The following is a 26,337-nucleotide window of genomic DNA, read 5'->3' as shown; positions in this document are numbered from 1 at the left end:
CGGTTTAGAAACATCAAATGTATACAAACACATCTAAACACAACAAAACGGCAAAACAAGTAGTAGTAGTAGTAGTAGTAGTAGTAGTAGTAATAATAATAATAATAATAATTGTACTCCGCCCATCTGGATGGGTTTCCCCAGCCACTCTGGGCAGCTTCCAACAAAATATTAAAAGCATGATAAAACATCAAACATCAAAAACTTCCCTAAACAGGGCTGCCTTCAGATGTCTTCTAAAAGTCAGATAGTTGTTTATTTCCTTGACATCTGGTGGAAGGGCGTTCCACAGGGCAGACGCCACTACTAAGAAAGCCCTCTGCCTGGTTCCTTGTAGCTTTGCTTCTCGCAGTGAGGGAACCGCCAGAAGGCCCTTGGCGCTGGACCTCAGTGTCCGAGCAGAACAATGGGGGTGGAGACGCTCCTTCAGGTATACTGGGCTGAGGCCGTTTACGGCTTTAAAGGTCAACACCAACACTTTGAATTGTGCTCGGAGATGTACTGGGAGCCAATAAAAATCAAAGTAGCAAGAATAATCTAAAATAAGTGTCAGTACTCAGATAGCTCTATGGGTAGAGCATGAGGCTCTTAATTTCAGAGTTGTGGGTTCGAGCATTTCAGGGGTTGGACTAGATGACCCTCAAGGTCCCTTCCAACTCTACAGTTCTGTGGTTCCAAGGTACAACAATTTAAAACCAACGTAAAAGTAGCAAAGGGGAAACTGGGTGCAAAGACCTAACACATCAGAACCAATATAAATTAAATGGTTGAGAGTTCCTGAGGTGGGGCGGTGGACTTCATCAATGTTTAGAAAAATTCGATTTAAGATGGAGGTCCAAAACAGTTTTGCAGGCATAGATTCAGCGGCCTCTTGAGACGTCATTGCCAAACTTGGCATTAGGGTTCCCAAGGTGGGGTTGGTCATCTTCACTGATATTTGGACACCAGGCACCACTTTGAATCAAGATGGCAGACCCAAATGTGGCTTTGGCGTGACAGGTCCAAACTCACAAATTGCACTTTCCATTTTAAAATCAAAGCATTATTTGGATTCTAAAGCACTGAACACTTCCTGCTAGTGTTGAATAAAGGTGACCAGGAGCCCGAGAAGTGGGACAGAAAGGGGGGGCAAAGGATATTGCCAGAGAAAGTATTGAAGGACATTAGGAAGAGAAATGACAGTTAATATATATATTTTTGTAAAATAAAATAAAATAAAATAACAAACCTGGGAATAGAAAGAAAAGGGATGAGAAAGAAAATCTGTTACAGGTGGAAGAAGTTAATGTAAACAGAGCAGGAAATAAGAAAGAGAAGAGGAAACATAATTCGGCCAATGTGTGCAATTGTGTGTGTAGAACAGGGTTCAGCAAACTTTTCCAGCAGGGGGCCAGTCCACTGTCCCTCAGACCTTGTGGGGGGCTGGACTATATTTTGAAAAAAAAAATATGAACAAATTCCTATGCCCCACAAATAACCCAGAGATGCAATTTAAATAAAAGCCCACATTCTACTCATGTAAAAACACCAGGCAGGCCCCACAAATAACACAAAGATGCATTTTAAATAAAAGGACACATTCTACTCATGTAAAAACACGCTGATTCCTAGACCGTCCTCGAACTGGATTTAGAAGGCAATTGGGCCGCATCCGGCCCCCAGACCTTAGTTTGGGGACCCCTGGTGTAGAATATAAAATATAAAGCCTTCTCCACTTAGTCCCTCTGGAGAAGTAAATTCTGCCGAAAATGGAGAGGCAGTGGGCTTATCCACACTTCCTCTCCTCTGCACTTTCCAGGCATGGTTCACACTTTAAAGGTCCATTTCTGAGTGCCTCCCCCACCCCCACCCCAAACCCAGAGCTTTCGCCACAAAAAAAACTTTTTCCTCTGATTCAGCAAACAGCAATCTGTGGGAAACACGAACTGATGTTTGTTGCGCTTTGGCTTTAAAGAGCAGGTTTTTGCAGGGAAAGCTCCAGAGCAAACAAAAAGCAAGCAAGCAAGCAAACAAACAAACAAACAAACAAACACCCTGTGCCTGGAAAGAGCAGGGCAAAATATAAGTGGGGATAATTCCTGAGTTACGATACCTCCAGCTAATGTCTGCATTTAGTCTGAGGAAAGTTGCAAGAAGGAAAATGCTATGGCGAAGACTGTAGAATTTCCTTTCTTTTTAAAAATAATTTTTTTAAATTGCATACAATATTATTTGCATTCAGCCATAATTTCAGTATTTGTATAGGAGTTCTTCCAACCCCTGGACTTCCCTCCACCCTTTCCCCGGTTTCAAATATTTATCTCTCCTCTTATCTGCAACTAAATACTTTTATCCAATCTATTAAATCTCCTTTTTCAATACACTTTATCAGTTATATTACAAGTGCTAATCCAATCCTGCTAACGTTTTAAGTGTTTGCAATGTTCCTTCATATACATATATAATTTGTTCTGCGAGTGTTGTCGTATAGCGAATTTTTCGTCTTGCGAAGCACTAACGGGAAAATAGCGGTTTGACAGGGGGGGAATAAAAAAAAAATTCGTCTTGCGAGACAGCCTTCCGCTAGTGAATGCATTTCGTCTAGCGAGTTTTTCGTCTAGCGAGGCATTCGTCTAGCGGGGCACCACTGTATTCTATAAAATTAATCCATTCATTTCTAATTTTTTTCTCTTCTTGATGTCTGATCTTTCTGGTCAATTTTACCATTTCTGCATAGTCCATCAGTTTCGATATCCATTCTTCTTTCAAAGGGGTTCTTCCACATACATAAATAGGACCTTTTTTCCTTTTGGAATCTCTTCTCCTATTATACCTAATATAATATAACGTGCCTCTGAAGGACCAGGTGTGCAGCCTGAGAGTCATTTTGGACTGACAGCTGTCTATGGAGGCGCAGGTCAGTTCTGTGTCCAGGGCAGCTGTCTACCAGCTCCATCTGGTATGCCAGCGGAGACCCTACCTGCCTGTGGACTGTCTTGCTAGAGTGGTCCATGCTATGGTTATCTCCCGCTTGGACTACTGCAATGTGCTCTACGTGGGGCTACCTTTGAAGGTGATCCAGAAACGACAACTAATCCAGAATGTGGCAGCTGGACGAGTGACTGGGAGCAGCAGCCGAGACCACATAACACCAGTCCTGAAAGACCTACATTGGCTCCCAGTACGTTTCCGGGCACAATTTATAGTGTTGGTGCTGACCTTTAAAGCCCCAAACAGCCTCGGCCCAGTATACCTGAAGGAGCGTCTCCACCCCCATCGTTCAGCCCAGACACTGAGGTCCAGCACCGAGGGCCTTCTGGTGGTTCCCTCACTGCGAGAAGCAAAGCTACAGGGAACCAGACAGGGCCCCTTCCGCTACGCAACTATGAATTTAACAATTTAATGGCACAAGGGAAAAAACTGTTCCTGTGCCTAGCCGTTTGTGTGTATAAAGTCCTGTAGCAATGTCCAGATGGAAGTAAGTCAAACAGATTATGACCGGGATGCAAAGGATCTGCGACAATTCCCTCTGCTCTCTTCCTAATTCGGGTAGCATAGAGTGTCTCTATTGAAGGCAAGCTAGCAGCAATTACCCTTTCTGCAATTCTTACTGCTGGTTAGTCTTATCTGTGGTTTAGAAAAAACAAACCAACTTTCGCTTATGATTCTTGCTGGTTTCCCTAAACCTTATGTAACAAAAAGCACATTTCTCGGTTTGGGCAAAACTGGTATCTGTGGTTAGCTGAAAACAGAAGATGAAACTCCCATCTTCTGCATGCAGGAGAAGAAGAAACCCAGAGGCACAGAAGCCCCAGCCTTTATACACATAATCGAAACCATTGCTTTAGATGACATACAAGTCAGGTCAGGGTAAACTCTAACTGCAACATGCCATATATTGTCAAACATTGACTTCACTTGTATGTCACGCTGCCCATTAGTACATACCAGATGCAGATCGGATACTGTCAAAATATATTATTTTCAAATGGTCTGTAAATATCAGTCACCAGCTTCTGCAGAGCATTAACATCTGCAGTCAGATTTTGCAGATTTTGGGGAGCAATTTGGTTGCAGCTCTAATTTGGGTGAAGAGAATATTACAGTCATAGATATGTAGAGTTCTCAACGAAAGCATCCATGAGAGATGGCCAAAAGTCTGCATTTTTTAGCAACGCCAGTTTGTTGAACCTTTCCCTTCCAAATTATCTGGACCATGTGCAAAAACTACTTGCTTTGCTTAGAGCCATAAATTCAAATTCTTATCTCACCGCTGGTCCTGGGCCATTTAATTGAGCAAGCTCCCTGTTTTCCTCAAGAACACATTCCTAATAAAGAGGCACCTTTTTCCACACCCTGACTGCTGCCTGCTCCCAGACTAAAGGTTGTTCAGGGTTGCTAAATAATTTTTTATTTAAATATTGCATTTATAAACTGCAATTTCTTATAAAATAATAGTGGAGGAAGCTCCAAAGCAGGGCAGCTTGTAGAAAACAATATAGTTGCTTCTGGGGAAGAAGCAGACATTGAGGAACAAGGGGAAGGAAAGGAACAGAGGCTTATTGAAGGGTATAAAATTATTTAGCTTTGATCTCGAATGCACACATACAGTCTAATGTGTCCTTCCCAAACTGTTGTATCAAATCTTCACCGTTAACACACGTTAGACCCCATAATAAAGTCTATCTCTAGAAAAGCAGTGGTAAGAAACTCTGGATTCACCTGCATTTTCTCTCCTTCACAGAACCTTGGTTTCCTTTTATTCTACCAGAATCGGGCAGAATAAAATAGCTTCCTTGTTTGTAGACACATCTCCTGTCGTTTCCCCCCGCCATCTGTGAGGAAGCGAAACAAAATGTTCCAGCTACTGTCTGCTTACCAAGTACTATGAAGAGGGTGGGCTACTTTGGTGAGTTGCGGCATGAAATGTTCCTTTCATAAAGGAGCATTTTTCAAAACATATCACGAACAATACCTAGCGGTGCAACCCTTCTTTTATTTTGTCTTTTTGCATCTTTCCTATGGCTGTACTTTGTCATCTGTGTTTGTGGGCCAATGGATTGCCCTACAGCACACGGGGTGGCTGTCAGGACCATGCTGGGGGACAACCCTCCCCCTAATTTCTTGGAGTATGTCATTCTGCCATGGAGGCCATGAAATCCCATGTTGGTCCAACAACAGCTTCAGCACAGATGTTGAAATAATTCCGATTTATTGTCCAGGGTGCCTCCAACATCACACGCAAGACTACCCTGGCCAGCCCAGTCAGGGGTCCTGCTGTGCAGCCAGGTGGTTGGTACTCCAACAGCATCCATAATCTGTCTCTTAAAGTTGCAGCCTCTCTAGTCCCACTGCAAGGCAGAGAGGTTTGCCAGCGAGGCAGAACAAACTCCAATGAACTCGAAGGCTCTCTTTCGATAGCTTTGTTGAGGTTCCTTTGATCTAAACATATGTACAATTACTCTTTTCCACAAGTACTAAGGAGCTTACCTGCAGGGACGGAGGAAGGGGGTAAGTTGGGGGCTGTCCGCCCGTGGTGTCACCACTGGGGGGGGTGACAAAATGCCGGGCAGCACTCACCGCAGGGCCTGCAGCACACCTGAGCCACACATCTCTCCTGGGAGTGACACAGTAGCTTGGGCACCCGCAGACTCTCCACTGCCCCCAAATGGTCCGCCTGCCGCCTCCCCCTCAGTTATAGGGTGGCTGAGTGGGAGGAGGCAGGCAGACTCCTTGGAGGTCCCGCAGAATGTCCTGCCCTGGCTGGCCCCGCCCCTGGGTGCAGGGCACACCCGTCTCCCCAGGCGCCCGATTGGCTTGCTCCACCGCTGCTTACCTGCTCCATTCGATTCTCTCTCTTTCCCCTGCATTTCCTTTTAAGTACAGCATCTGTTCTAGCCGAGTTTTACGTTTATCCCTGAAAGCAAATGGGCACTTTCCTACATGCTACATGTCTACACATTTGTGGCCAGTGGGAGAAGGAGGATATTGTTGATTATGTATTACATTGCATCCTGTATACTTCCCCCTTTTGAAAAAGATTTTGAAAGGCTTTTGAAAGAGATTCTTCAGTGAGTTTCCTTTAAACAACAGGGTATCAATTTATAGAAATAAATATGTTGCCTGTAAGGTTTCTATGTTTGCTGTAGCTGCCCAAGAGATCAGGGAAAAAGGTTATTGAGCTAAACAGGTCCAATGATCATCTATATTACAATGCACCTGTCAACTTCATTGCCCGATGTTTTTTAAAGCAACCATCAGAAATTTGCAAATTACATTTGACTATCTACCCCTGCCTCCCCTATCTCTGTTGTTTCCCTGTGTCAAGTTATTAGACCTGTGTTCCCATTCATGCACACTGATTTGTTGTTGTTGTTGTTGTTCAGTCGTTCAGTCGTGTCCGACTCTTCGTGACCCCATGGACCAGAGCACGCCAGGCACGCCTATCATTCACTGCCTCCCGCAGTTTGGCCAAACTCATGTTAGTAGCTTCGAGAATACTGTCCAACCATCTCATCCTTTGTCGTCCCCTTCTCCTTGTGCCCTCCATCTTTCCCAACATCAGGGTCTTTTCCAGGGAGTCTTCTCTTCTCATGAGGTGGCCAAAGTACTGGAGCCTCAACTTCAGGATCTGTCCTTCTAGTGAGCACTCAGGGCCGATTTCCTTGAGAATGGATAGGTTTGATCTTCTTGCAGTCCATGGGACTCTCAAGAGTCTCCTCCAGCACCATAATTCAAAAGCATCAATTCTTCGGCGATCAGCCTTCTTGATGGTCCAGCTCTCACTTCCGTACATTACTACTGGGAAAACCATAGCTTTAACTATACGGACCTTTGTTGGCAAGGTGATGTCTTTGCTTTTTAAGATGCTGTCTAGGTTTGCCATTGCTTTTCTCCCAAGAAGCAGGCGTCTTCTAATTTCGTGACTGCTGTCACCATCTGCAGTGATCATGGAACCCAAGAAAGTGAAATCTCTCACTGCCTCCATTTCTTCCCCTTCTATTTGCCAGGAGGTGATGGGACCAGTGGCCATGATCTTAGTTTTTTTGATGTTGAGCTTCAGACCATATTTTGCGCTTTCCTCTTTCACCCTCATTAAAAGGTTCTTCAATTCCTCCTCACTTTCTGCCATCAAGGTTGTATCATCAGCATATCTGAGGTTGTTGATATTTTTTCCGGCAATCTTAATTCCGGTTTGGGATTCATCCAGCCCAGCCTTTCGCATGATGAATTCTGCATATAAGTTAAATAAGCAGGGAGACAATATACAGCCTTGTCGTACTCCTTTCCCAATTTTGAACCAATCAGTTATTCCATATCCAGTTCTAACTGTAGCTTCTTGTCCCAAATAGAGATTTCTCAGGAGACAGATGAGGTGATCCGGCACTCCCATTTCTTTAAGAACTTTCCATAGTTTGCTGTGGTCGACACAGTCAAATGCTTTTGCGTAGTCAATGAAGCAGAAGTAGATGTTTTTCTGGAACTCTCTAGCTTTCTCCATAATCCAGCGCATGTTTGCAATTTGGTCTCTGGTTCCTCTGCCCCTTCGAAATCCAGCTTGCACTTCTGGGAGTTCTCGGTCCACGTACTGCTTAAGCCTGCCTTGTAGAATTTTAAGCATAACCTTGCTAGAGTGTGAAATGAGTGCAATTGTGCGGTAGTTAGAGCATTCTTTGGCACTGCCCTTCTTTGGGACTGGGATGTAAACTGATCTTCTCCAATCCTCTGGCCACTGCTGAGTTTTCCAAACTTGTTGGCATATTGAGTGTAGCACCTTAACAGCATCATCTTTTAGGATTTTAAATAGTTCAGCTGGAATATCATCACTTCCACTGGCCTTGTTGTTAGCAAGGCTTTCTAAGGCCCATTTGACTTCACTCTCCAGGATGTCTGGCTCAAGGTCAGCAACCACACTACCTGGGGTGCATGAGACCTCTATATCTTTCTGGTATAGTTCCTCTGTGTATTCTTGCCACCTCTTCTTGATGTCTTCTGCTTCTGTTAGGTCCTTTTCACTTTTGTCCTTAATTGTGGTAATCTTTGTACGAAATGTTCCTTTCATATCTCCAATTTTCTTGAACAGATCTCTGGTTTTTCCCATTCTGTTATTTTCCTCTATTTCTTTGCATTGCTCGTTTAGAAAGGCCCTCTTGTCTCTCCTTGCTATTCTTTGGAAATCTGCATTCAATTTCCTGTATCTTTCACTATCTCCCTCGCATTTTGCTTGCCTTCTCTCCCCCGCTATTTTTAAGGCCTCATTGGACAGCCACTTTGCTTTCTTGCATTTCTTTTTCATTGGGATGGTTTTCGTTGCTGCCTCCTGTATAATGTTACGAGCCTCCATCCACAGTTCTTCAGGCACTCTATCCACCAAATCTAAGTCCTTAAACCTGTTTTTCACTTCAACTGTGTATTCATAAGGAATTTGATTTAGATTGTATCTTACTGGCCCAGTGGTTTTTCCTACTTTCTTCAGTTTAAGCTGGAATTTTGCTATAAGAAGCTGATGATCGGAGCCACAGTCAGCTCCAGGTCTTGTTTTTGCTGAGTGTATAGAGCTTCTCCATCTTTGGCTGCAGAGAATATAATCAATCTGATTTCGATGTCGCCCATCTGGTGATGTCCATGTGTAGAGTCGTCTCTTGTGTTGTTGGAAAAGAGTGTTTGTGATGACCAGCTTGTTCTCCTGACAGAACTCTATTAGCCTTTGCCCTGCTTCATTTTGAACTCCAAGGCCAAACTTGCCAGTTGTTCCTTTTATCTCTTGACTCCCTACTTTAGCATTCCAATCCCCTATAATGAGAAGAACATCCTTCTTTGGTGTCATTTCTATAAGGTGTTGTAAGTCTTCATAGAATTGGTCAATTTCAGTTTCTTCAGCACTGGAAGTTGGTGCATAAACTTGGATTACTGTGATGTTAAAAGGACTGCCTTGGATTCGTATCGAGATCAATCTATCATTTTTGAAATTGCATCCCAGTACAGCTTTCGCCACTCTTTTGTTGACTATGAGGGCCACTCCATTTCTTTTACGGGATTCCTGCCCGCAGTAGTAGATATGATAGTCATCTGAACTGAATTCGCCCATTCCCGTCCATTTTAGTTCACTGATGCCTAGGATGTCAATGTTTATTCTTGCCATCTCATTTTTGACCACATCCAGCTTACCAAGGTTCATGGTTCTTACATTCCAGGTTCCTATGCAATACTTTTCTTTACAGCATTGGACTTTCCTTTCGCTTCCAGGCATATCCGCAACTGAGTGTCCTTTCGGCTTTGGCCCAGCCGCTTCATCAGCTTTGGATCTACTTGTACTTATCCTCCGCTCTTCCCCAGTAGCATGTTGGACGCCTTCCGACCTGAGGGGCTCATCTTCCAGCGTCATATCTTTTATATGCCTGTTGTCTTTGTCCATGGAGTTTTCTTGGCAGGGATACTGGAGTGGGTTGCCAGTTCCTCCTCCAGGTGGATCACGTTTGGTCCAAACTCTCCACTATGACCTGTCCATCTTGGGTGGCCCTGCCCGGCATAGCTCATAGCTTCCCTGAGTAATTCAAGCCCCTTCGCCACGACAAGGCAGTGATCCATGAAGGGGCGCACACTGATGGTGTGCTTTAAATGAATAAAAACTGAAAGAGCATTAGAAACACAAGCTGATTAGCAAAGAATTAACGTGACACAACAGTAAGAAAGCAATTCTTTATTTTGTATATGTACAACCCTCCCTCCCTCTCTCTTTTAAGGAGAAATTGAGCAAAAAACATAAGAAGATGAACTTCAGGAGGGAAGGTGTCCTTCAAACACTGACTCAAACCCATCTCATGGGCTCCAGTTGCTCTAGTTGACATCTTCATCGTTAAGTGTTACAACCAAAAGTAATCAGTGTGTTAGAAAATTCAGTTAAGTCATTGCACAGGTCGTGGAATTCTTCGTCCTGGCATTCGTCATCATTTGGCCATTTCTCAATCCAGGTATCCTTGCTAATCATGTAGTTGAAACTGGAAAGGGGAGAAGGGGAGATCTGAATTGGTACTCCACAGGGAAACTGGTTGACCTGAGTGCAGTGGATGAATCCAGACACCAGCTGTCAGCTGGTATTTGCACACTGGTGACAGGAGCAAGCCAGCAGTTAAAGTTTGAGTTAACTCTTTACATGCAAGAACACAATCTGCACAGACTTGGTGGGGTGTCAGGTCTAATGAGCACAGCAGCTCATCCCTAGTAGGTCTTGCCCCATGGATCAGTTGCCAAGACTGTCTCGGTGTCAATCTCACACCTATGCTGAGTATACTAAGCTGACAGGAGGTTCTGAAAGCTTTCTGAGGGAATCAGTGGCAGTGGGAAAGGGTCACAACGATGAACTCTGAGTTATAGTGGCATGAAGTTCCACCAGAAAGTTAAAAATCAAAGAAGCACAAATGTTTATTAACATGTTTATAATAAGTGGGTCTAAAGGAATTGTTTCCCTATAGGCACTCCATGGACCTGATAGTGGAGGAAGCAGAGGATACATTAAATAAATGAAATACATACTCAGTTTTGGTTTGCCACAGGTCACTGTTGAGGCTCCAGATTAGATAGTCCTTGTTCACCACCAGATTCAGAGATTCATTGCATCTCTTGTGGCTGATAAACAAGCGGGGCTTGGCTTCTGGGTTTGCATCACTCCCTAGAAATAAGACAAAACAGGCACACGTCTGTGCTTAAATGTTCTATGTCTGGGTGTTTTCTTTTTGCCCCTGAGCTTTCCCTGCAAAAACATGCTCTTTTGTGCTCAACTGGATTAAACATCAATTTGGGTTTTCCAAGGATTGCTGTTTGGTCCAATTGAGCTTTAAAGAGTGGGTTTTCAAGGGGAAAGATCTGGTGGAGGTGGGAAGTGTTCTGACACAGAGCTTTAAAGCATGGACTGTGTCTGGAAAAAGTGAAGGAAAGATAAGTGTGGACAAGCCCCAATTGTGATCTGAGCCAAAATCCTATCTGAATGTTAAGTTTGGCTTATAAATATACATATATAAGGACTTGTGGTAGTGTTACATTTTAATGTCAAAATGATTTGTAGTAATGTATGGGGGGTGGGTTTCTAAGTGGTGATGTCCCAACTATGGACCTCCTTCACTCTAAGATACAACTGGTACCGACACTGGCAGAGGAAGAGAGGAGCGGGGGGAGTACATCACCCCCAGCAGTGAGATCCCGGTGGGGTGCCATTGCAGCTGCCCGCCCACCCACACTGGGTGCCACACCCCTAGGACACATGCCACGCCCCCCAGGGTGAGCGCCAGCCCCCCCCCCATGAAGCTCCGCCACTGGTACCGAGTTATAACATCTAAATTTAGTGATAAATTTAGATGTTATAATTTTAAGCAATGATTATGTTGTGAAAGTATAGAAATTAGTGGTGAATGTAAGGAAATCATAAGGAAGGTTTGGTGGAAGTCATGGCCCTAAAAAGCCAAAACATGTAAGATGAGAAGAAAAAATGTAATGGAAATTATTGTTGTATTATTGTAAAATGAATAAAAGTGATTTGGTAAAAAGAAAAACTTAAAACAAATCCTTATTTACTGATGAATAGCCTTTGGACTATAAACAGAAAACTATCTTTAGAAAGATTTTACCTCCCAAAGCACCCTGTTCATAATGTGTGTCACAAAGAATGGTTCTTGGTATGCTGGACCCCTGGTTTCCAGAGATTCTAGCTACAGAAAACCATTTCCTTGTTCGCTTGTGAGCTGTGGAATATTTTGGGAAATGTTCCAGCACGCACGTCCTGATTAAACCTACCGTGGTTGGGAAAGATTGGTAGTGCAAGGACTGCTGCCTTTCAGGGAAGTTTCTGAGGAACCTTGGGGTCCCATAACAACACGAACTGAATATCACTGGCCAAAAGTGAGTGTTTAAATCAATAAATATTTTTATAAACAGTCTCTACTTTTGTATCCAAGGCATGCTTTTCTTCAGGGGGGAAATTCTTACCTGCTTTAATGACTTCCAGAACTTCCATGAAGTAGTTATTATAATCATTTTCTTCTTCTATATGACTCAGCTTGGTTTTGTACACTTCAAAACAAAGACAGAGAAAAGTCATTAACTGATGGATGCATGTTTTTCACATAAAAGCATTAACAAGTCATCCAGCTTGTATTGTGTTTTTTCATAAGCTCCCATCAGTGGCACGTCATCAAAAGTGCTGCTAACATTTCTGGAGAGACGGGAAAACCTGTTTGCATTTTGGCCCCTGTATATACAGAGCCTCCTGCGACGAATCCCCGACGCTTTCAATAAATTTGAAACAAATTTAAAACTTTAATAAATTCGAAAGACGAAGGAAGTCCAGGGGTGAAGCAATTCACCCTCAAATCCTTCCATCCTTATTTTAAACAGCTCTCTATTTCTGGACTTCTTAGAAATGAGAGCCTAATTCCAGCTTTAGTGGCCTATTATCATAACCCATCAAGGCTAATTGAATGAACAACCTCTTACCTACAGTAAAGGGCCTCCCTCAGCACGGATCCCCACTGTATCAGTTTGCCTTATCACCCTGGCAAATTTGTGGCACTCTAGGTTTTCACCTCCCCTTGACCCTTCGGTGTGACTCTAGGACACAAACTATCCTCTTTTTCCTTAGGCAAGTTTTACCCTCTTCTTGAGTCTTCACTTCTTTGAGTTTTGATACACTGCTAGAACAACTAAGACAATTTTATTTGGCACAACAAGGATGAATTTTAATTTTTTTGCAAACATAGTTTTTAAAGATTCATAAGGTTACTACAATCTTAGTTGCATTTATACATCAATTCCATCGAACCTTTACTTCAAGTTACCCTAATCCTAACCAAAACACCCACTATCCTGGCCCCGCACCTTTCTTCTTTTTTTTCTTTCCACTCTACACTCCCCACTCTCTCCCCTTCCAACTGCCAAAACGGCTGTTCCCTCCTTTTTAAACCGGGAACCGCCCCGCCCCTAAAGGATGTGCTGTCGGTTAAGTTGGAGGTGGATTAACTCTTACTAAGCCAGAGTGTAATGAATCTTCCATCTTAGGGCTAATCCGTTACACCTCCTTACTGGTTCAGGTCTAATTCTAGAATACATAAGTTCTTTGTGATACATTGGAGACTCTACATGCACCAACAAACTGTAATACGGTGTTTACAAAACATGCCACCATGCGCCTGTTTTCTGTGTTGCAGCAACTCACCATGTGGAGGGAAGCAGCCTGACCATGAGAAAATGCAAGGCAGCCACCCCCAAGGGTTGCTAAGGTGTTGGTGGTCATAAACATTAAAACACACCCACTCCTGAATTTACAGTGCTAGGCAAGCTAAAGTTTAGTTACCATAATCCACTCCTGGCTTGCAGGCTGCTTCAATTCGTGCATGAACATCAACAGGGTTATCTTCATCGTTCTGCAAGAAGCAGTTGTCTTTGGGAGAAGAGGAGAGAGACAAAATGAAGACATGGAAGTTGTACCTGAAAGTCCCTCATTGTTTCTGGGATGGATGTGACAGAGACTGATCTTTGTGGCTGCCAAATCTCCAAGTATTTCTGGATTCAAGCAGCATTTATTCACATTGCGGTCCTCTTTGCTTACCCATGAGCCCACCTCAGGAGAGTTTAAGAACTTATGGAGAGAGTTTAGTTTATCCAGCAATTGACATTTTAATAGAAAATGTATTAGTTGTTATAAATGGAGCATCAATTAAGAATATGCTGAAAAGAAACTGGAAGAAGTGCAATCAATTAGTGATGGACAAACTCCCCTTGGTCCGATTTAGAATTGCACCCAAAGTTGGGGAACTCTTCATTTCTCTCTCTCAAACACCAGTCCAATTCTGAAAACCAGACCCGGTTCTGTTCCCAGCTTCAATCATCAAGAGCCCTTGGGGGGATCTGAATGACGACCTTCAACTAGAATATTAAAGATTCAGGTAGGTTGGTCTGACACAGTCGAAATAAATTTTAAAAATGTCCAGTAGCACCTTAGAGACCAACTGAGTTTGTTCTGGGTATAAGCTTTCGTATGCATGCACCCTTCTTCAGATACTGTACACTGAAACAGAAGTCACCAGACCCTTATATATAGTGGGAGGGTGGGATGGGGTTTTTCTCAGAAGGGTAGCAATGCTACAATATTAAAATCAGTTAAAACAATTTACAATCAGGATAATGGTCCTAAAAATATATCTTAGGTATCAAAGATCAGGGTAAATAGATGTCTCTTTGGCATAAAATGAAAGCTATACAGTGGTGAAGAAGAAGAAGAAGAAGAATTTGGATTTGATATCCTGCTTTTCACTACCCGAAGGCGTCTCAAAGTGGCTACCATTCTCCTTTCCCTTCCTCCCCCACAACAAACACTCCATGAGGTGAGTGGGGCTGAGAGACTTCAAAGAAGTGTGACTAGCCCAAGGTGACCCAGCAGCTGCATGTGGAAGAGTGGAGACGCGAACCCGGTTCCCCAAATTACGAGTCTACCACTCTTAACCACTACACCACACTGGTCTGATATATCTCTGTGGGGAGGGAATTCCACAACGTAGGCACTACCACAGAGAATGCCCTCTCCTCCACCTCAGACTACAAACAGTCTCCCCTCTCCCTTCTATTTCACATTTCTATTATACTGAACCAATAATGCCAAGTAACTTCAATAGCTTAAAGATGCTCATATTTCCATTTTGTCTGAAGATCTCATGAAGTATGGAGCTCTAGGGGGGAAAGGCATATAGAACCAAGCTTGGCACAATGGTGTTTTTATTGCAGGAAAATTTACTGTTCATTGGTAATTAGGGGTAGATACCCTTCAGCTGACATTGAAATTATGGGTCCCAGAAAAAAGTATTAAATATTATTATAGTATATTGCAGTGTTTTAGATTATTCTCTCTGTGTGTATATATTAGCAGGGCTTTTTGCCATCGCCATTCTAAGAGAATGAGGGAGGTGTTCATGGTGAGTTCCGGCACCTCTTTTTTCTAGAAAAACAGCACTGTATATTGGTATTGTAATATATAATGTTAGTATTATAATATAAGAAAAGAATCCATTGCTCCCTGGAGCTGAAAAATGGCGATTTTTCCTTAGATAACAGAAAGATTTATTATATATTTATTCATATTCCACCTTTTTCCCTGACAGGGCAGCCTACAGATAAAAAAGGAACTGCTAAAACCATGTGGGTGGAGCAACAAAAAACTCATTAAAAACAAACATGAATAGACTTAAAACTGCATTTAATATAAAATCTATTTAAAACATACAAATAATTGCAATAAAAATAGCACAGCACCAACCCTTTCATTAAAAGTAGTTAGATCTCAAAAGCCTGCCGGGATAAAAAGATCTTCACCTGCTGGCAGAAAGACATGGAGGAGAGAGCCAGCCTAGCTTCTCCAAGGAGGGAGTTCCAAAGTCCAGAAACAGCCACTGAGAAGGCCCTTTATCAAACTACTGGAGCACCAACCAAGTCCAAACCCATCATTAGTGATTTTGCCAAATCTTATAAAGACCTGGTTCCTTTAATAGCAACCCCATCCTTCACTATGACACCTTAGATCATGGATACACCCTAGATTAATTCCTGTAATTCAGAAACCACAAATGTCTACAGGACCTTTGTTTCCATGCTGACCAACCTTCCCCGCATCCCCAGAGCTGTGTTTGGGTGACTGGAAGCAGCATCTCTGCTTCGCAGCCTGCCTTACCTTCTGCACACCGGCAGACTTCACCATGGCATATCTTATCGAGGAGGCCACTGCCTTTGGAGGGATGGTAGAACTTAGTGCATTGCTCATCTGAAAGAAGGAATGAAAAGAGAGGCCCTTACTTCCACACTGACACGCCTGTGTGGCTCACCGATTTAATTCCCTGGTGGGGGGTTGATTCCAAAAGATAAGCCTTAGGAAAGGCACAGAGCAGGAGTGGGTGACCCATTTCTCCCAAGCGGAATATCAGTGAAACATCACCCTGACTTAATGCAGGGAAACCCATCAAGAGGCTTCTTTTCTACTTTCCACTGTACAACCAGCTGAGTAAACACGTGTTATCCCCCATTTTGGGTAGTTTTAACATCATGGCACAATGAAAATATCAGATTCTACCTGTCTGATATTAACCTGGAGGTAACTGCAAGGGTGGCTGAGTTTCTGTCAATAGTATCTCTTAAGAGTGGTGAATGACAAGGTTTAGCGGGAAGACACGCCAATGAAAATTTCTGTTACTACTGTGTATATCTTATATGTCTGCTTGTATGTATGTATGTATACACACACACACACACACACACACATTTTAAGATGGCCTATATCTGTAATGCCTAATAAAGGTTTGGAGAAAGGAAGGAAGGAAGGAAGTATCCTGCCTTTCCTATGTGCACATACACCCTGGGTAGGTAGTGCTGGAGCAGAGGAAACCAGTAGCCAGGCCACCCTGGTTTTGTTCACTGCCCTTGGAAGGAAATTATATCTGGCTGCTTAGAGCAGGGATGTCTTAGGGCTGGATGTTGTTGAGCAGAATGCTACTTGTGGGCCTCTCCTCTCCTGTCATTTGGCTTTTGTTCTCAGAATCCTTATTCCTATTTGGCCGGGCTCTACTATACTGAGACCACTGGAAGAGCTGCATGTCATGTTCAGAGGTTGCGGCGCTCATCTTGCTTTCAGGCTGAGGGAGCGGGCGTTTGTCCACAGACAGCTTTCTGGGTCATGTGGCCAGCATGACTAAACCTGCCTTTCCCCACCCTCCAGCCCTAGGAGTCCTCATAAGGGAGCTGTTCCTGGAGGAAGAACCGTGAAGGGAGAGACTCCATCAGGCAAGGCCTCCTTCCACCTGCCTTGCTCCACCCTCTAGTCTTTGCTTCTCAATTTGTATTGTATTGTTTTATGTACTGTGGCTTGACGTTGTTTTATTGATTAGTTTAGAAATTGTTTATTGTAAATGTTGAGTGGATTTCTGTTTAACTTTTATATGTTGATATTATTTTATATTACTCTAATAATTGTTGAATGTTAGTTTTTGATGTAGGCTGCTTATTTTAAAGTTTTGTTTTATTATCACATTTTTGTATTGCATTAGATTTTGCATTAGATTGTTATAAGATGTACATTTTTTGTTTCTTCTGCTTGTAAACCGCCTTGAGTATCGTAAGATAGAAAGGCGGTATACAAATAAAAAATTATTATTATTATTATTATTATGGCACAATGGAACACCGTGACAGAAACCAGAGCACACGGAAATGCCATTTGCCATCCCAACGCAGCGGTACCTATTTATCTACTTGCACTGGTGTGCTTTCAAACTGCTAGGTTGGCAGGAGCTGGTACAGAGCAACGGGAGCTCACCCCGTCATGCAGATTCGAACCGCCAACCTTCTGATCGGCAAGCCCGTTTTACACTACAGTAGTCATTTACCTAGATTATAATAGCTGTACACCTTGACAGATCCTGGCTGAATGAGACCTACTTCAAAATACTTGTAAGCTTTAAATTGCAAACATTCCTCCTCCGTGTGAGAAACCTAGGATGGGAAAACAAAAGAGAAAACAAGTCTTTGGGTGCCAGCCTTTAAATGGTAACTCTCAGCTATGCCAGTTATTCCTAGAACCTCTCCCACAAGTATTTACCTTGTCCAGGTAGATGATGAGGTTCCCTCTTTCAGACATGGCGTCATTGATGTCAAACTTGGAGATGTATCTGTCGACTCCCTCAGAAAGCTGAACACAGAAAGAGAACAATTGACATGGGAGGTAACCCAAGCATGCAACCCCTCGGGGGTAGAGCATTTCATCTAGAGGAAATTTGGAGGTGCTAGGCTTCAGATAGGCACCTGAAGGATTTCATGAGAGGCAGAATGAATTTTCACACAGCTAGAGAAATTTGTCAGGGAAATTCCACAGAACCCTCAGTCATGCTTGCCAAGGCAGGGGCAACATCAAAATTTATATCTGGGATTGATAAGGTTCCCAACATCCCTCAGGGAGCTTTTGCCCATCCTTGAGCCGTTTCCCCTTGATCTCTTGCAGCCCATGGCTTCTAAATTTAACCGTGCCCCTTTAAATGAAGGAACTGCTCTCAGCAAAGGTAAGAGCTAGGTACAGAGGCAGGAGCCTCAGTCTGAGGATAACTCCCACTAAAGTAACCTCTGAGCTCTGCTCTAATAAGTATCCAGCCTGAACTGTACACAGACACTAATACAAATAATAAAGAACAACAGATAATAAAAAGATGCCAATTTTCGCCAGGGTCACATCTACACAGACCCCTGTCCAGGGCCGGCGCATCCATTAAGGTGAACTAGGCAATTGCCTAGGGCGCCAAAATGGAGGGGGTGCTGGCCAGGCTTGGGCGGGGGGTGGGGCGGGCTAGCAGCAGCTTCTCCGCTACAGCGGAGAAACTGCTGCTTGCCTCTCCACCACCCCCACCTCCCGCTAAAGCAGGCTTTGGCAGGGGTGGCCGGCAGAAGGTGGTCTGCCTAGGGCACAAGAAACCCTAGCACCGGTCCTGCCCCTGTTTTCAAGGAACTGGTAGGAAACAGGCACCCTCTGTTGCATCTAGCCTAGTAAGCTGCTGTTTCATAGCAGGAGAACTGGTGGCGCATAGATGATAAATCCTATTCCATTCTCTCTGGATAACTAATTTCAAGTTTTTCACTGACTGTAGTGAATTTTCCAGTGCAATATCCTCAAAGAACAACTTGAGCAGTTGGTTTCAGCATCACTTACCCTCTTGAGATCTTCAGTGTCAGGTGCAAAACCAGTAAGCATGGAGACATCAATGATCGACATTGTGGCATCGACTTTACCAAGATACCTAGAATCAGTGACGGAGGAAAAATGACACCGGAATGAATTTCATAGTTAAAAAATAGGTTTGGCTTCAGTTCTATCAGCTTCCCATATTAACGTTATTGCAATAAGCCAATTCTCAGGCATTTAGGTTTCAACACTGAGAACCGGAGAGGATGAAGGGAAGTACAATGTGATCAACTTGGTTAATGCACAGCACCTTGAAAGGATTTAGAATGACAGCTTCCCACAACCTCCCAAACAATAAATCAGTCTGCATCCTAACAGTTTAAAACTGAATATAGGCAGCAGAAGTGAAAATATAGCATCACCATGAACCTAACCCCTGTCCAAAAGTCTGGGCAAAGAGGTGTGACTTCACCTCCTGTCTAAATGAAAATACAGCGGTATCTCAGTTTTCAAACGTAATCTGTTCCAGAACACTGATCTAGTTCTGAAATGTTCGAAAACCAAAAACTCAACACAGAAGCTTCAAAACGGAAAAATCTATATGGAAAACTCAGTATGGAAGCCGCGTGGCATGTTCGACTTCCGAGGAGTGTTCGAAAACCAATGCATTTACTTCTGGGTTTACGCCATTCAAAAGCCGAAATGTTTGTCAACATAGACGTTCAAAAACCGAGGTACCACTGTATTGTAAAAGCAAGGTGTGCCTCACAAGGAAGGCTTTTCCAGTGCTGCGGGGCCACTGCAGAGAGTCTACTGAAGTATCTAAATAATAAGATTTTAAGTCACAGTAGGTTATTCATCAACTTTTTGAAATAGGGCAAGCCTACATTACACAGCTGCATAAGAACAAGCCAAATCCTCACTCCTCGCCCCTCAGTCATTACACATCTGGCAAGCTGTCCACCTTTTTTAAAAAGAAGAAGAAAGGACACACACATAACTGAAAGAACACCTCCTCCTAAACCAGTGTGCGTGTTTGTTTAGATCTCCAAAGGAAGTCCACTTGGAGGTAGATTTGTGTAGTGAGTTTCACAGTGCAGTGGCCCAGAGGGAGACTTTAAGAGTCAAAATATCTCCAACTCCTGAAGCGTTCAGACAAAGCTGAGCAAGCCATTTTTCATGCTAAGCCACAAACCTGACAGTCCCCAATGCTCACCTGGTGCAGATTTTGATCCTGACTGCGCCCTTGGCTCCCTTTGCCTGCCTGCCAACTTGAAATTGGGAGAAAGAGAAAAGAATTAGTCACTTTGTAAAATTCCATGCAGTGTCAATCTTAGGTGTTTTGAAGAAAGGCTAACTGGCTGGGTTGTCCATTTATGAAGAAGGGCTCCGTCCATACCTGCCATTGCTGGCCTGCCCACCGACAGGCCCCTTCCTGAAGGATGCCATGCCCATGTTTAAACCAGGTGTGGGAATGTGTGGCATTCCAGATGTTGTTGGACCACAACCCTTCATCCCTGAGCCCTGGCCATGCTGCCTGCGACTGATGAGGCATCGAGTCCAACAACTTGCCTCTTCTAAATTCCTAGCCCGCATAATCGATCACAAGACATGGTGCATGAACATCCTTTGAATGGCAATGCCCAGAAACTTGTGGGGAGGGGGGGTCTGGCCCCCTCAGATATTTTATGGGGGGGGACAAAAATACCTTAGCTCTAGCAAACGTAAGCCCACCATTCATACTTACTCAGCTGGACATTTTCAACAGAAACTTGTAGATAAAAACTCTTGCACTGCTCTGCGCCCTCCTGTAGCTTTGCATTATACACCGTCACAATGGTCATAATTGCTTTTCCTTCACCAGATGCTTTCACAATGAAATCTTTATTTAGCTTGGTCTGAAAAAACAAAAAGAGTCATTGTGCCTTTGGTTTGATTCTCTCTTGACAGATTCAATTTTATTGATTGTTATTACTGTTTTATTAAGTTGTAGTAGAGGTGAGATATACCACTATGATGCAAGCAAACAAATGACAAATAATAATAATAATAATAATAATAATAATAATAATAATAATAATAATAATTTATTATTTATACCCTGCCCATCTGGCTGGGTTTCCCCAGCCACTCTGGGCGGCTTTCAACAAAACATTAAAAACAGAATAAAACTTCAAACATTAAAAACTTCCCTAAACAGGGCTGCCTTCAGATGCCTTCTAAAAGTCAGATAGTTGTTTATTTCCTTGATACCTGATGGGAGGGCATTCCATAGGGTGAGCGCCACTACCGAGAAGGCCCTCTGTCTGGTTCCCTGTAACTTGGCTTCTCGCAGTGAGGGAACCACCAGAAGGCCCTCGGCACTGGACCTCAGTGTCTGGGCAGAATGATGGGGGTGGAAACGCTCCTTCAGGTATACTGGACTGAGGCCATTTAGGGCTTTAAAGGTCAGCACCAACACTTTGAATTGTGCTAGGAAACGTACTGGGAGCCTTTCAGGACCAGTGTTATATGGTCTCGGTAGCTACTCCCAGTCCCCAGTCTAGCTGCCACATTCTGGATTTGTTGTAGTTTCCAGGTCACCTTCAAAGGTAGCCCCACGTCGAGTGCGTTGCAGTAGTCCACGCGGGAGATAACAAGAGCATGCACCACTCAGGTGAGACAATCTGCAGGCAGGGAGGGTCTCAGATGGAGCTGGTAGACAGCTGCCCTGGACACAGAACTGACCTGTGCCTCCATGGACAGCTGTGAGTCCAAAAAGACTCTCAGGCTTCGCACCTGCTCCTTCAGGGGCACAGTTGCCCCATTCAGGACCAGGGAGTCCCCCACATCTTTTGTGATTGTAAAGTCCTCATAAAAAAAATTCACCATTCACCAATGGCTAAACACTGCAAGGCAGCATAGCAAAGCATTATTTTGTCAGTTTGCATTTCTTAGTACAGAAAGTATTTATCCAATGTGTAGAGATCTTTCTTATTCCAATTAATTCAAGAGGGTTCTAGAAGCTTCTGTGTGTGGAAGAAACAAGCAGAAGTTTCATGATGTTTGGGTTACTCCTTCAGAGAAGCCGAGTACAGCTGATTTAAACTGGTTCTGTTATCTCTTTCAGTCAAGGTCATGCTGACTGTAGTAAGAGGCCAGAAGGAGCCTGGGTTTCATTCTATCTCTTTTCCTTCCAATGTGCTGTTCTGTATATAGCGTTAAGGTTTAGTCTTATTATAAGTTATTGTGAGTTTAAGTTAGGTCTGCTGCAACTGGATTTCTTATGGACAGACCCATGAATGTATTGAGATTTGTGACCATTATGCTCATTTGCCTTCAGTAGCAGCAAAGCTCTGCTGGATGAAATACAATTGCTTCTGGTCTATTTTTTGGGGAATCCTGCAATGTGTTTAAGTTTTTACTCTGCTAACTATACGCTGGAATCTGCTCTGGATCAATACTGAATACAATTCCATATTTAGCAGTGGGCGTCCATTTTTTAAAGCTGGCATTAAGTCAGTTACGGTGTTGAGGGTACTTCAACATGACATTGTAGAAAGTAGTTTTGGCCTACCCTGGTGTTTTATATTGTTGCCTTTGTGTTTCACTGACATTTTTTTGTTGGGTCGCACTCCTCCCCTCAGCTCTTGCAACAAGCCAAGTTCAAAATCTAGCCGCAGAGTAATAAATCATGATTTCCAGAGGGGGAAACAATAAGTAAAATATCATTCGTTCAAAGGAAAGCTGTACCTCTGCTGATCGTACTAAGAGTGCGCTGTCGTAGTCAATAGGGAAAGTAATCATCTCTCGGCGTTCTGGCAGTTTAATAGAAACTGCCAGCCTTATCTCCTTATGGGTAGGGATGTCGATCTCATACTGGGCAAGAGCTTGGAATACCATGACGGTTGCCTGAAACGGGAGGAAGAAGATGGAGTTCAATGAGTTCAGCTTGCAGTCAGCACCGGCCCGACCAGGAGCTGGGATGAGGCAGCCACCTCAGGCAGTGGAACCCCAAGAGGTGGTGCCCATGGGCCTGACCTGCCATCTCCACTGGCAGCAGAGAAGCAGTGGCAGCGTTGGCGGCTTCTGGTGAGATGTTGTTGAGATTTCACAATAATAATAATAATAATAATAATTTATTATTTGTACCCCGCCCACTCTGGGCGGCCTCCAGCAAATATTAAAATACATTAAAATATCACAGGTTTAAAACTTCCCTAAACAGGGCTGCCTTCAGGTATTTTCTGAATGTCAGATAGTTATTTATCTCTTTGACCTCTGCTGAGAGGGCGTTCCACAGGGCGGGCGCCACTACCGAGAAGGCCCTCTGCCTGGTTCCCTGTAGCTTTGCTTCTCGCAGTGAGGGAACCGCCAGAAGGCCCTCGGTGCTGGATCTCAGTGTCCGGGCTGAACGATGGGGGTGGAGACGCTCCTTCAGGTATACAGGACCAAGGCCATTTAGGGCTTTAAAGGTCAGCACCAACACTTTGAATTGTGCTCGGAAACGTACTGGGAGCCAATGTAGCTCTCTCAGGACCGGTGTTATGTGGTCCCGACGGCCACTCCCAGTCACCAGTCTAGCTGCCGCATTCGGGATTAATTGCAGTTTCCGGGTCACCTTCAAAGGTAGCCCCACGTAGAGACCATTGCCCCTGCGACCAAGATAAGGGAGGCTTCAGCAGCAGGGCAGAGGTGGTGGGTCAGCACCTGCTTGCAGTGGCTATCTAGACAGGGACCTTAGCATAAAGGAAATGAAAGCTCGCTAGCAGAGGTCACCTGGAAACCGGAGCACACTCAGAGCAGCTCCGTGTTTCGGCAGCAGGTGCGTTTAATGCATGGATGTGCACCAATGTGACGCTGCTTCTTCTTGCAGTAAGCATGTGAAACATGAATGCCATCAAGGCATGTATCTGATACTTTAAATATACACATATTTAAGCCTTGTTGTGGGTGAGGGCAGATTAGACATACGACACAGGAGATCTGTGAACAGAATCTCCTAGAAAGTTATTAATATCCGTTATGAGAGGTCTGATTCAGTTTGGAACCATTCCTTAACTGCACCACTTCTCAGATAAAAATCACCCTCTCTAAGCCATTATTTGCCCTGCTGAACAAAACATGCGGGTAGCTCTATGATAAAGGGGTTAGGTTGGAAGCATCATCTTACCCCTGCCCCTCCTCTGCTGTAAAGCATCCTCTACTAAGTAGTGGGGTAGGAGAGCTGGGAGGGGGGATCACCTCTGGCAACCAATGCGCTCCTTGGTTTCAGATAGTACAGGGGCAGACGAGTCTAAAAAGCCTGGGACAAAAAATTTCACGGCCCTCTAGCAGCTATGGTGGCTCCTTTACCAGAAGTAATGTATTTAGCATTAACTCTGGAAATGTACCAGTATACTCAATTCTGACCAAACTAAGCCTCCTAGAGCAAAATCTACCTTAGGGTATGTAAAGGTAAAGGGACCCCTGACCATCAGGTCCAGTCGTGTCCGACTCTGGGGTTGCGGCGCTCATCTCGCTCTATAGGCCGAGGGAGCCGGCGTTTGTCCACAGACAGCTTCCGGGTCATGTGGCCAGCATGACAAAGCCGCTTTCTGGCGAACCAGAGCAGCGCACGGAAACGCCGTTTACCTTCCCGCTGGAGCGGTCCCTATTTATCTACTTGCACTTTGACATGCTTTCGAACTGCTAGGTGGGCAGGAGCTGGGACCAAGCAATGGGAGCTCACCCCATGGCAGGGATTCGAACCACCGACCTTCTGATCAGTAAGTCCTAGACTCTGTGGTTTAACCCACAGCGCCACGTGGGTCCCTATGGTATGTAGGAAGCAACAAAAACAAACATGGAAAGTAGCTGCAGTTGAACATGTAATTTGGCTATCAACCACACTTGGTTTTTCCTGAAGTGATTAACCAGTGCCTGGACTATAGCACCATCTGAGTCTACTGATTGGGGTGGGTATGGGCCGCAACATGAGGTATGGCTGTATAGGGAATTGTTTTGTATGGAGGTCACCCCACCGGCAACTTAAAGTGGTATTGGCCAGACACAGGCTGATCACTTCGCTCAAAACTAGGTCACAAATGCAGGCTACAGTTTAGTCTTTAAGCAGAAGGAGAATAAAGCAAACAATCACCTGGGTTTGTCCATATGTCCCTCCATAATGCTTCTGCTTTGTCAGCCATTTGACTATGGCACCAACAGCATCAAACTTCCTCATTTTCAACAAGGCCAGCAGAGCATAGGATGTGCCTTCGATGTTGTATGTGTGAGCCTTATATTCCTCCCAACGATTCTTACCTATATATCAGCAATGAAACAGATCCTCATTAAACAGATCCCAGTGGGCAAATGAGCTCAATGTCCTAAGGACCCACCCAATTCCCACCAGTTTCCATTAAGAGATTTTCAATGTACTACATAATACAATATAAATTAAAAACTGTCTGTCACCTCTCACTTGCCTGCAAGCATCCTCTCCCCACCCCCAGCCATTGGGCCAAGATGCTGTGATGCTATGGTATGTTTATGAACAAATTTACATCAGCTATGGAAGAGGATTAATGAGTCACAGAATTTTGAAAACCAGTCAGGTTCGCTAACAGGGCAAGAAATAAAATATCCGTTTGTCATAGAATGCTAGAATTAGAAGGGAATTGGAAGGGATCCCAAGGGCCAACTGGTGTTAGGATTCTTGCTCTGTGTTTGCAGTCATGAGATTGTTGTCACAGTGTGGGAAGTGACAGAGACAGGATGTTTGTGTTACTGTGTTCCGTGAAGTGGGACTATTGTCCTTTGTTTCTCTTTCTCTTGCTGTCTGATGAGAAAGAGGAAGGAGCGAGGTCAGAATCCTCCAAGTGTATTATATGTAAATAAAAGTAGATTAGCCAACATGCTGAGCTATTGGTTCTGTTACACGAACTGCAAATACTCTGCAGGATCATAAGTGTGCTGATGCTTCTTGGCATCAGTAGCTGTGAAGTTTGGGCTGAATAAACCTTTTGAAGCTCCCGAACGACAGACCAGGAGGGAGAGAACATGCCAGTCGGACATGTGTTTTTACCAGGGTCCTACACAAGAGTAGGGCAACCGTAACTCTAGTCCACCTCCCTTGTTTAAAGGAAGAAGCCAGCAACAATTAAAAGACAGCCCTGAGGCTCATCCACAAAGCATTCCAGCCATTCTTTTTCAGGCTTTACACAGTGATTCCATAAACTTAGAGTCTGGGACTGAAACATTGCTTCTGCCCCTTGCCTGCTGTCAGGGAACTGTCCCAGGCTCAGCGCAGGGTGGTGGAAGGGCTCTCGGGGTGCTACAGAGAGCCCCACCCCCACCTGGACAGTAGCACTTCCTCTTTCAGCGGAGGCAGCGGCGACGTCTCTAGTGGGGAGGGGCAGGCCACCCAGGGGCTGAAGAGCCAAGGCTCTGGGGATGTTGGAGAGGCTCTGCACTCCTCTCGCTCAGAGGGTGAGCAGGGGGACACGCCATTTCCGTCGCCCCAAATGCGTAGAGGGGTGAAACGCAAATTATTATTATTATTATTATTATTATTATTATTATTATTATTTGTACCCCGCCCATCTGGCTGGATTTCCCCAGCCACTCTGGGCGGCTTCCAACAGAAATCAAATACAAAAATATCAAACATTAAAAACTTCCCTAAAAAGGGCTGCCTTCAG

The 26,337-nt window shown here is 44.1% G+C and overlaps 1 protein-coding gene across 2 annotated transcripts in view; it reads right to left on the bottom strand.

Annotated features, from left to right (window-relative positions):
* Window positions 1-9,664: 9,664 nt before the first annotated feature.
* The window catches only part of LOC117060849 (A.superbus venom factor 1-like), a 59,632-nt gene continuing 42,959 nt past the window's right edge, over window positions 9,665-26,337 (bottom strand). Inside the window, exons 29-40 of one of the 2 annotated variants that reach the window (XM_033173415.1) lie at window positions 24,795-24,958; window positions 22,409-22,567; window positions 20,421-20,574; window positions 19,893-19,944; window positions 18,704-18,791; window positions 17,606-17,695; window positions 17,394-17,499; window positions 15,689-15,778; window positions 13,322-13,408; window positions 11,959-12,042; window positions 10,513-10,648; window positions 9,665-9,977 (exon numbers count right to left, since the gene is read on the bottom strand). In XM_033173415.1, coding sequence (XP_033029306.1) covers window positions 9,836-9,977; window positions 10,513-10,648; window positions 11,959-12,042; window positions 13,322-13,408; window positions 15,689-15,778; window positions 17,394-17,499; window positions 17,606-17,695; window positions 18,704-18,791; window positions 19,893-19,944; window positions 20,421-20,574; window positions 22,409-22,567; window positions 24,795-24,958 — 1,352 coding nt within the window. In that variant the 3' untranslated portion in view covers window positions 9,665-9,835. Of the gene's footprint in view, window positions 9,978-10,512; window positions 10,649-11,958; window positions 12,043-13,321; window positions 13,409-15,688; window positions 15,779-17,393; window positions 17,500-17,605; window positions 17,696-18,703; window positions 18,792-19,892; window positions 19,948-20,420; window positions 20,575-22,408; window positions 22,568-24,794; window positions 24,959-26,337 lie in introns of both variants that reach the window. The other variant, XM_033173414.1, reaches the window with a different exon arrangement.

Source organism: Lacerta agilis, chromosome 16, assembly GCF_009819535.1.
Source record: "Lacerta agilis isolate rLacAgi1 chromosome 16, rLacAgi1.pri, whole genome shotgun sequence".
NCBI classification, from domain to species: Eukaryota; Metazoa; Chordata; class Lepidosauria; order Squamata; family Lacertidae; genus Lacerta; species Lacerta agilis.
This window is presented reverse-complemented; position numbering and strand designations above follow the sequence as displayed.